The 11,002-nt window shown below is 33.7% G+C and overlaps 1 protein-coding gene across 2 annotated transcripts in view; it reads right to left on the bottom strand.

The window, feature by feature from the left end:
• Window positions 1-11,002, bottom strand: part of ranbp10 (RAN binding protein 10) — a 55,634-nt gene that overhangs the window by 27,861 nt on the left and 16,771 nt on the right. For both annotated transcript variants that reach the window (XM_061917465.1, XM_061917466.1), the window contains exon 3: window positions 7,985-8,037. In XM_061917465.1, the coding sequence (XP_061773449.1) occupies window positions 7,985-8,037 (53 nt within the window). The remainder of the gene's footprint in view (window positions 1-7,984; window positions 8,038-11,002) is intronic.

Here is an 11,002-nt window from a genome sequence, read left to right as displayed (position 1 = left end):
TGCTGACATGCTAACAGAGTAGTAGATTTTTCTTAAAAAGCTTTTATAATTGTAAAGGAAAACGTTTTATCAACTGATTGCAATAATGTAAATTTATTTTAACTATTAAACGAACCAAAAATCTGACTTATTTTATTTTTGTGAAAATATTGGACACTGTGTGTTGTCAAGCTTATGAGTTGCGATGCAAGTGTAGGGCACTGTGACACTATTGTTCTTTTTTTTATTTTTATAAATGTCTAATGATAATGTCAATGAGGGATTTTTAATCACTGCTATGCTGAAATTATAACTAATATTGATACTGTTGTTGATAATATTCATTTTTGTTTCACTACTTTTGGTTTGTTCTGTGTCGTGTTTGTGTCTCCTCTCAATTGCTCTGTTTATTGCAGTTCTGAGTGTTGCTGGGTCAGGTTTGGTTTTGGAATTGGATTGCATTGTTGTGGTATTGCTTTTCAGTGGTTTGTTGGATTGATTTAAAAAAAATAAAAAAATAAAAAAAATTAAATAAAAAAAATCGATTTTTTAAACATTTGAATCGATTCTGAATCCCACAACATAAACAATTCGATTCATATTCGAATCGATTTTTTCCCACACCCCTAATATATATATATATATATATATATATATACGTGTATATATATATATATATATCTATGTATACACATATATATATACATATATATATGTATGTATGTATATATATATCTGTATATATATATATATATATATATATATATATATATATATATATATCTGTGTATATATATGTATGTGTATATATATATGTGTGTGTGTATATATATATATATATACATATTAGGGGAGTGGGGGAAAATCGATTCGAATACAAATCGAATACGTTGTGCGATTCAGAATCGATTCTAATTTTTAAAAAATCGATTTATTTTTTATTGATTTATTTTTTTTAATCAATCCAACAAACCACTACACAGCAATACCATAACAATGCAATCCAATTCCAAAACCAAACCTGACCCAGCAACACTCAGAACTGCAATAAACAGGGCAATTGAGAAGACACAAACACGACACAGAACAAACCAAAAGTAGTGGAACAAAAATGAATATTATCAACAACAGTATCAATATTTGTTATAATTTCAGCATAGCAGTGATTAAAAATCCCTCATTGACATTATCATTAGACATTTATAAAAATAAAAAAAAAGAACAATAGTGTCACAGTGGCTTACACTAGCATCGCATCTCATAAGCTTTTTACAAAGATAAAATAAGTCATATTTTTGGTTTGTTTAATAGTTAAAACAAATTTACATTATTGCAATCAGTTGATAAAACATTGTCCTTTACAATTATAAAAGCTTTTGTAAAAAAATCTACTACTCTGCTAGCATGTCAACAGACTGGGGTAGATCCTGCTGAAATCCTATGTATTGAATGAATAGAGAACCTTTTTGAATCGAAAAAATATCGTTTTTGAATCGAGAATCGCGTTGAATCGAAAAAATCATTTTATTATCGAATAGCGACCCGAAGAATCGATATTGAATCGAATCGTGGGACACCCAAAGATTTGCAGCCCTAATATATACATATACATACGTATACATATATACACATATATATATACAAACCCTGTTTCCATATGAGTTTTTAATGTGTTAGATGTAAATATAAACGGAATACAATGATTTGCTAATCCTTTTCAACCCATATTCAAATGAATGCACTACAAAGAGAAGATATTTGATATTCAAACTCATAAACTTTATTTTTTTTTGCAAATAATAATCAACTTAGAATTTCATGGCTGCAACACGTGCTGAAGTAGTCGGGAAAGGGCATGTTCACCACTGTGTTACATCACTTTTCTTTTAACAACACCCAATAAACGTTTGGGAACTGAGGAAACTAATTGTTGAAGCTTTGAAAGTGGAATTCTTTCCCATTCTGGTTTTATGTAGAGCTTCAGTCGTTCAACAGTCCGGAGTCTCCGCTGTCGTATTTTACGCTTCATAATGCGCCACACATTTTCTATGGGACACAGGTCTGGACTGCAGGAAGCCAGGAAAGTACCTGCACTCTTTTTTTACGAAGCCACGCTGTTGTAACACATGCTAAATGTGGCATGGCATTGTCTTGCTGAAATAAGCAGGGGCAACCATGAAAAAGACAGCGCTCAGACGGCAGCATATGTTGTTCCAAAACCTGTATGTACCTTTCAGCATTAATGGTGCCTTCACAGATGTGTAACTTACCCATGCCTTGGGCACTAATGCACCCCCATACCATCACAGATGCTGGCTTTTGAACTTTGCGTCGATAACAGTCTGGATGGTTTGCTTCCCTTTTGGTCCGGATGACACAATGTCGAATATTTCCAAAAACAATTTGAAATGTGGACTTGTCAGTCCACAGAACACTTTTCCACTTTGCATCAGTCCATCTTAGACTATCTTGGGCCCAAAGAAGCCGGTGGTGTTTCTGGATGTTGTTGATAAATGGCTTTCGCTTTGCATAGTAGAGCTTTAACTTGCACTTACAGATGTAGCGATGAACTGTATTTAGTGACAGTGGTTTTCTGAAGTGTTCCTGAGCCCATGTGGTGACATCCTTAGAGATTTATGTCGGTTTTCAATACAGTGCCGTCTGAGGGATCGAAGGTCACGGTGATTCAATGTTGGTTTCCGGCCATGCCGCTTACGTGGAGGGATTTCTCCAGAATATCGAAACCTTTTGATGATACTATGGACCGTAGATGTTGAAATCCCTAAATTTCTTGCAATTGCACTTTGAGAAACATTGTTCTTAAACTGTTTGACTATTTGCTCACTCAGTTGTGGACAAAGGGGTGTACCTCGGGCCATCCTTTCTTGTGAGAGACTGAGTATTTTTTGGGAAGCTGTTTTTATACCCAATCGTGACACCCACCTGCTCCCAATTAGCCTGCCCTGCACACCTATGGGATGTTCCAAATAAGTGTTTGATGAGTATTCCTCAACTTTATCAGTATTTATTGCCACCTTTCCCAACTTCTTTGTCACGTGTTGCTGGCATCAAATTCTATAGTTAATGATTATTTACAACAACAAAAAAAAGTTTATGAGTTTGAACATCAAATATGTTGTCTTTGTAGCATTTTCAACTGAATATGGGTTGAAAATGATTTGCAAATCATTGCATTCCGTTTATATTTACATCTAACACAATTTCCCAACTCATATGGAAACAGGGTTTGTACAAATACATACATACATACATATACATATATACATACATATATATATATATATATATATATATATGCATTTATACATATACATATATATGCATATATACATATATATATATAACTTACATAAACATATATACACTTATGCATAAACATATATATATATATATATCTATATATATATATATATATACACATATACATACATATACACATATATACATATATATATACTAAACATATACACATATACATACATTAGGGGTGTAACGGTACCCAAAAATTTTGGTTCGGTACGTACGACGAGTTGAGTTTATACCAAAATGGATACATGGATGATACAGCAGAGGATTGGGAGAATGTCATGTGGTCAGATGAAACCAAAATAGAACTTTTTGGTATAAACTCAACTCGTCGTGTTTGGAGGAAGAAGAATACTGAGTTGCATCCCAAAAACACCACACCTACTGTGAAGCATGTGAATGGAAACATCATGCTTTAGGGCTGTTTTTCTGCTAAGGGGACAGGACGATTGATCCGTGTTAAGGAAAGAATGAATGGGGCCATGTAGCTTGAGATTTTGAGCCGAAACCTCCTTCCATCAGGGAGAGCTTTGAATGGTGGACCAAATACTTATTTTCCACCATAATTTACAAATAAATTCTTTAAAATTCCTACAATGTTAATTCCTGGATTATTTTTTCACATTCTGTCTCTCACAGTAGAAGTGTACCTATGAGGATATATATATATATATATATATATATATATATATATATATATATATATATATATATATATACACATACATACATACATATATATATATATATATATATATATATATATATATATATATATATGATGATATAAGAAATTCTAAGTTAATTATTTGCAAAAAAAAAAATAAAGTTTATGGGTTTGAACATCAAATATCTTGTCTTTGTAGTGCATTCAATTGAATATGGGTTGAAAATTATTTGCAAATCATTGTATTCCATTTATATTTACATCTAACACAATTTCCCAACTCATATGAAAACGGGGTTTGTAACTGCAAGACATTAATTTGCTTAACAATTGGTGACAGTAAGTATAGTAGGAATGAATCATTTAGATGCATTCAAAATAAAGCTAGGTCAATTACATATCTTGAATATATTGTATTTTACACCCTCTCAGTTCTTTAAAATGGGTACAGTAGAGAGCAAGTTAGGTCTAAAGTGTCTGACAGCTGAACTCACTCTAATTCATTTACTGTGGAAATGTCAGAGAATAAAAAGTTTTGTCTACTCTTTTGTGAGATGTGCCTTGGTTGTTTGTTCTAGTCCAGTAGTTCTCAACCTTTTTTCAGTGATGTATCCCCTGTGAACATTTTTTAAATTCAAGTACCCCCTAATCAGAACAAAGCATTTTTGGTTGAAAAAAAGAGATACAAAAGTAAAATACAGAACAATGTCATCAGTTTCTGATTTATTAAATTGTATAACACTGCAAAATATTGCTCATTTGTAGTGGTCTTTCTTGAACTATTTGGAAAAAAAGATATAAAAATAACTAAAAACTTGTTGAAAAATAAACAAGTGATTCAATTATAAATACAGATTTCCACACATAGAAGTAATCATCAACTTAAAGTGCCCTCTTTGGGAATTTTAATAGAGATCCATCTGGATTCATGAACTTAATTCTAAACATTTCTTCACAAAAAAAGAAATCTTTAACATCAATATTTATGGAACATGTCCACAAAAAATCTAGCTGTCAACACTGAATATTGCATTGTTGCATTTTTTTTTCACAGTTTATGAACTTACATTCATATTTTGTCTAAGTAATATTCAAGAAATATATTTATAAAGGATTTTTGAATTTGCTATTTTAAGAATATTTTTCAAAAATCTCACGTACCCCTTGGCAACGTTCAAGTACCCCCAATGGTATGCGTACCCCCCTGTTCTAGTCCACCGTAGGTCACAAGACCTGCGTCATAAGACCTGCTAATGTTAGCCAAATTAGTGGCTCATGTGGGTTGCACTGAACTACTGCAGACGTCTGTGGGCAGTTGTGTAAAAAATCAAGCTCAGCTTCATCATTAACATGACATGATGTCACAGTTAAGGACTACACGCCTACAGTCACCAAAAAATGGCAACATTTGGGACCCGAGAACCGTTTTATTTGCCGTAAAGAGGCAGCTCTTTTTAAGCTGTCAAACTTTACAAGACCTTTTGTGTCCAGTTTGAAAAAGCCGAAGAAAAATAACAGACAGAAGCAGCAATTTATCGACAACAGCAAAGTTATTGAACTCATTTTCATTTACCGATCGATTGACTTACTATCAGCACATTCGTACAATTGTATACATTATTCTAATGTGTCTGGATATAGAATTCAAAGCTTATTAATGACATTTAAAGTGTGAATTTTCATACATATATACACACACACACACACACACACACACACACACACACACACACGTTATTTCTTGTAAGGGAATTAGATATAAAGAATGTATGAATACAAACTAACAAGTAAACAGCAATGTATGGCCAATGCAGTCCTATGTTATTTGAATAAAGTGCAACCATCACTTTAGGTTTACTTTACAGGAGGAAACATTTTCTGCTCTCATTTTCAACATTCAAGAAAGGTTCAATAAAAATAGAATAAACAACATTTTAAGAGTAGATTTACCTGCTACTTTTTATTTTGTTTTTCAACATGAAATAATGCAATATTAATATAAAAAATAAAGTACAACCAACATATATTTAGGTTGAATTACTTCTACTGTTAATAATGTAATAATACACATACAAAATTAATGTAAAAAATTAGGTTCAACTAAATCTGTTCGGGTTAAATTAGCTATTTACTAGCATCAGAGGTGTAGGGCAGTGGTCCCCAACCACCGGGCCGTGGCCCGATTGGTACCGGGGAGGCAGAAGAATATTTAAATTTGTATATATATATATATATATATATATACATTTATTTATTTATTTATTTATTTACTTTTATCTTTTTTATTAAATTAACATAAAAAACACAAGATACACTTACGATTAGAGCACCAACCAAAAAAAACTCCCTTCTTCATGACAAAGAAAAAAAAAAAGATAATAATTAGTGTACTAGGTCATATTTCATATGGTGAACTAAATATAATGGTTAAGAAAATGAATTAAATACATTTACAATGTTTATTATGGTTCTTCTTCTTTGTACATTGTAAACACTTTATAAGTTTAAAGTGTTTCTTGAATTGGATCATTTTAGTACATTGTTTGATTTATTTGCTTAATCCATTCCATAATTTAATTTCACATACTGATATACTGAAGGTGTTAAGTGTTGTACATGCGTACAAATGTTTTAAATTACATTTTCCTCTAAGATTATATTTTTCCTCTTTTGTTGAGAAGAATTGTTGTATTCTCTTGGGTAGCAGGTTATAGTATGCTTTGTGCATAATTTTAGCTGTTGGCAAATGCACCAAGTCGTTGAATTACAATATGTTTGATTCAATAAATAAAGGGGGTGTATTTTCTCGGTGTCCAACATTATGTATTAAACTAATTGATATTTTCTGGAACACGATTAATGAATGAAGTGTACTTTTGTAGTTATTTCCCCACATTTCTGCACAATAACTCAGATATGGTAAGACTGGCGAGAAGTAGAGAATATTTAAAGTTAAGTTAAAGTTAAAGTACCAATGATTGTCATGGAGTGATTCTCATTATTGATGTGTTTCTTACCACTTCATGTTGTATATTTTTTATATGCCATTTCCAGTTCATTTTATCATCAATCCTTATACCTAGAAATTTGGTTTCATTTACTCTTTCAATTTCTATTCCGTCTATTTGCATTTGTGTTTGACTTTCCCTTCTACTATTACGGAACAGCATCATTTTATTTTTTACTGAGGATAGTCTCTTTTTGTCAAACCATCTTTTTAATTTGTTCATTTATTCTGTTATTATTTGTATTAGTATTAGTGTTCTCACCTGAACAAAAAACGCTGTCGTATTTGCCATAATTGTTGAAAGCGAATATTTTATTTTCTCGTATTGATAAAATCGATCAATTACCTTTTAAATCGATGTTAGATCAATATGTATCTTCTGGAAGACCAACGAACAGAGCACAGATCATTTACTTGAATTTATGGAATATAAATACCATATTTTTCGGACAATATGTCGACGTTTTTTTCATAGTTTGGCTGTGGGTGCGACGTATACTGCGGAGCGACTTATGTGTGAAATTATTAACTCATTACCGTAGAATATCAAATAATATTATTGATCTCATTCGCGTGAGCGACGAAGAAAATGTCCGCAATTGTCACACACACACGTCAGCAATCGTCACTCACGCGCCAACCAATAAGAATTCGGCGGGGCCGGGTCATGGCAGAAGTGCATTGTGAGTCATGATATGCTAACTGCTATATGCTATACGCTACTGCCGGAGCTATTAGTGTAGTGTTAGAGTGGCCACAAATATCAAATATAATGGTTAAATAAAACCTCTGCCTTGTTTTTAGTGAATTCTGAGGCCTACTACACTAATGTATTAAATGTTGGTCATGATGGTGGTACTTGGAGTGCCATTTTTTTTTTCTGAGGTGGTACATTGTGAAAAAAGTTTAAGAACCACTCATCTAAAAGTTACAGGCAAGAAGCATTTTTACGACAGCAAAAGTATATAATTTACTAACACAAATATCAATCACTTGTTACTCACCAGGAAGTCTGTTCATGTTGACCCCCTGAGCAGACAAGCCGATTCCCATGTAGCTGGATTACAAAAAAAGAACATTTTAATTATTAATGCTTCTGGTGAGATTTTATGTAAGCATCTACATACACATATTCATGTCACACCATTAACTTTTTTGACCAGTTTTTACTGTGTTCCTGAAAAAGTCATATTTGATGCCCAAACTCAAATAGGCAGCAAAGGCATTTTTAATTAACATAATATTGTTTCTGACCTCCTTTTATGCCTTGAAAGTGTGAATTACTTCAGAGGGTCTATCAGTTTTTATTTTATTTTAGACAAGTTTAGACAAAACACTTTTTTCTGGGGATGCAGAAAGACTGAGAAAAAAAAATAAATCAAAAAATACATGGATAACAGCTTTAGCTGTTCAGATAATGCATTAAGCAATAAATGTGCTTTTTTACAATATGTATTTTCATGGATGGCCACTGGTAGTATTCGAAGATTCACAACAAAAGACAAAAAACATCCCGATTTCATAACACATAAAAACAAAAGACTTTACAATTTCAAAAAAAATAAACAACAAAAGACAAAACACTTTACAATTTCAGAAAAGACAAAGCAACTTTCATTTTATAAACTGAAAAGGGAATGTCCCAAATCGCAGATTGACAGCTAAATCAACCAATCATTTTGTCCACATCCAGTCTTTACTTCCTCATTCGGCATTGTGTGAACATGAACAAAATGAGTGGCTGATTTGTTAATCTGAGATTGAGAATATTCCCTTTCCCGTTTCTTTATGAAACAACTTACAATTTCATAAAACTCTACATAAGAAGCTAAACCAATTTATAATTAACTTAACCAGAAAGGGAATGACCAAACCCAGACTGACAGGAGGTGAGGTTTTGAGCGCTTCATTTCAAGATGGATAATGGCCGCCTTTGAGATGTTTTGCCAATATTGTGGAAAACATATGAGCTGCTAGACACAATTTTGTTGCTCATCTGGTTGGTCACTGCAATCTTTAAGGAACATGGAGCAGATGGAAGAACCAGGTGTATCACAGCAATGTATTACATATTTTAATGCAGGACACTCGTACGGTGTAATCGTTGACATGATACCATGTTTACATAGCGTACACATTAGGATGAGGTTTCTGAAAAGCAAACTTAATGACATGCAGGTTTTATCGAAGAAAGGATTACTCTTTTACAAACGCTATCATTCGGGCAATTTGATTGGAACTTCAGGGACCTGGGCAGCTGTTTGGTTACCGTACAATGTGGCAGGTACTCAAACAAAAGTACTATTTGTGAGTAAATTGGTATAATGTGATGACTTTGCTCCAGGAGCTTAATGCTTGAAGATATGTAAAAAAAAACATATCACTCTGTGGGATCCATTTATTTGTGGTATGCTGATGACTATGATTAACTGAAGCCATTCGATTTGGCCCTATCGGGTGCATTGATGGATTTTTACGTTAAGTACTGTAGATTGCATGTGGACCAACAAACAATAATCCAGCTGTGGTAGCTCACTATTTCCTGTCAAGTGTGAGGTACCTTGGTGTTGTACCCATGAGAATAGGAAAGGATTGTGGTACAGTTAACAAAACCATGCCTGCAATTCAGTGTACCCTACGCCACAACTATTTCTCTCGAGCATCCAGGTACATTTATTGTTCATCCACAACCAACCAGCAAATTGAGTCCCGGTGTGTCAATATTCAGAAAGGGAAGGTAAGTGTCCACTGCCCATTAAAACATAATTTTTAAATAACCTTTACCTTTTTTTAAATGTTATTCTTCAGTCATGTTTTTTAGTCATGGAGCTATTTTCTAACCTCCGAGATGCTGTATACTTCAGTGAAAGCCATTGCATCCCTATCCATAGAGATATTTTTTGGGTGATGTTAAACAGAGGGACTTAGATGAGTGTGTGAGACTGTGGAACAGTCATAGGATCTGCCCTTCCAAAACAGCATCATGTCCATGAGGAGTGCTCAATGAACTCTACTACTTACCACACAGGTAATACATTCGATAAGGTTAATATTTTTAACTCTTCTTTAAAGAAATGCAATTGAGTTTTTCTTAATATACTATAGGTTTGGGTCCAGAGACTGCAGATTTAAAATTAAAAGGCTGAATTAGAGGCCTTTGCTAAGGCTCGTCTTGCAGTGCCTTCTTATGGAGACACATCCAGGTATACTTGGACTTCCAGCCCACTAGCAGTCGGTATGTGATCTCTATCTGAAACTCAAAGAAACTGCATAGCTATGTAGTTAAACTGATTTCCTAAAGAGAATGTTATTGTAATCCAGTGCCAGGCAGTACACCTGGAAACCACACATTCAGTTAACAGTAGACTAACAAGGACTACTGCAGTCCTAAATACTATTAGAAGTTCAGACCTACTTTTACAACTTCAATAGCAATAAAAACACAGTTGGACTCGCACCAATACCTTAATTATTTGAAACGGAGAAATAAATGAATGAGAAATATAGCAAAGTAATAACAGGTGAAACTCAAAGAATTAGAATATCGTGCAAAGGGTTGTTTATTCCAGCAATTAGATTTACAAGGTTAAATAAATATATGACATAGGCTCATAACATGCAACTCAAAAGATTTCAAGCCTTCTTTTGATATAATTTTAATGGTAGAAAATGGATTTATGAATGGATTATGGTTTATCCATCCATCCATTTTCTCCCACTTATTCCCTTTTGAGGTCGCAGGGGGCGCTGGACAAGTCGCCAGGTTAAATGATAAATGGGTTGTACTTGTATAGCGCTTTTCTACCTTCAAGGTACTCAAAGCGCTTTGACACTACTTCCACATTTACCCATTCACACACACATTCACACACTGATGGAGGGAGCTGCCATGCAAGGCGCCAAGCAGCACCCATCAGGAGCAAGGGTGAAGTGTCTTGCTCAGGACACAACGGACGTGACGAGGTTGGTACTAGGTGGGATTTTGAACCAGGGACCCTCGGGTTGCGCACGGCCACTCTCCC

This window comes from Nerophis ophidion, linkage group LG12 (genome assembly GCF_033978795.1).
Source record: "Nerophis ophidion isolate RoL-2023_Sa linkage group LG12, RoL_Noph_v1.0, whole genome shotgun sequence".
In the NCBI taxonomy this organism is placed as follows: domain Eukaryota; kingdom Metazoa; phylum Chordata; class Actinopteri; order Syngnathiformes; family Syngnathidae; genus Nerophis; species Nerophis ophidion.
This window is presented reverse-complemented; position numbering and strand designations above follow the sequence as displayed.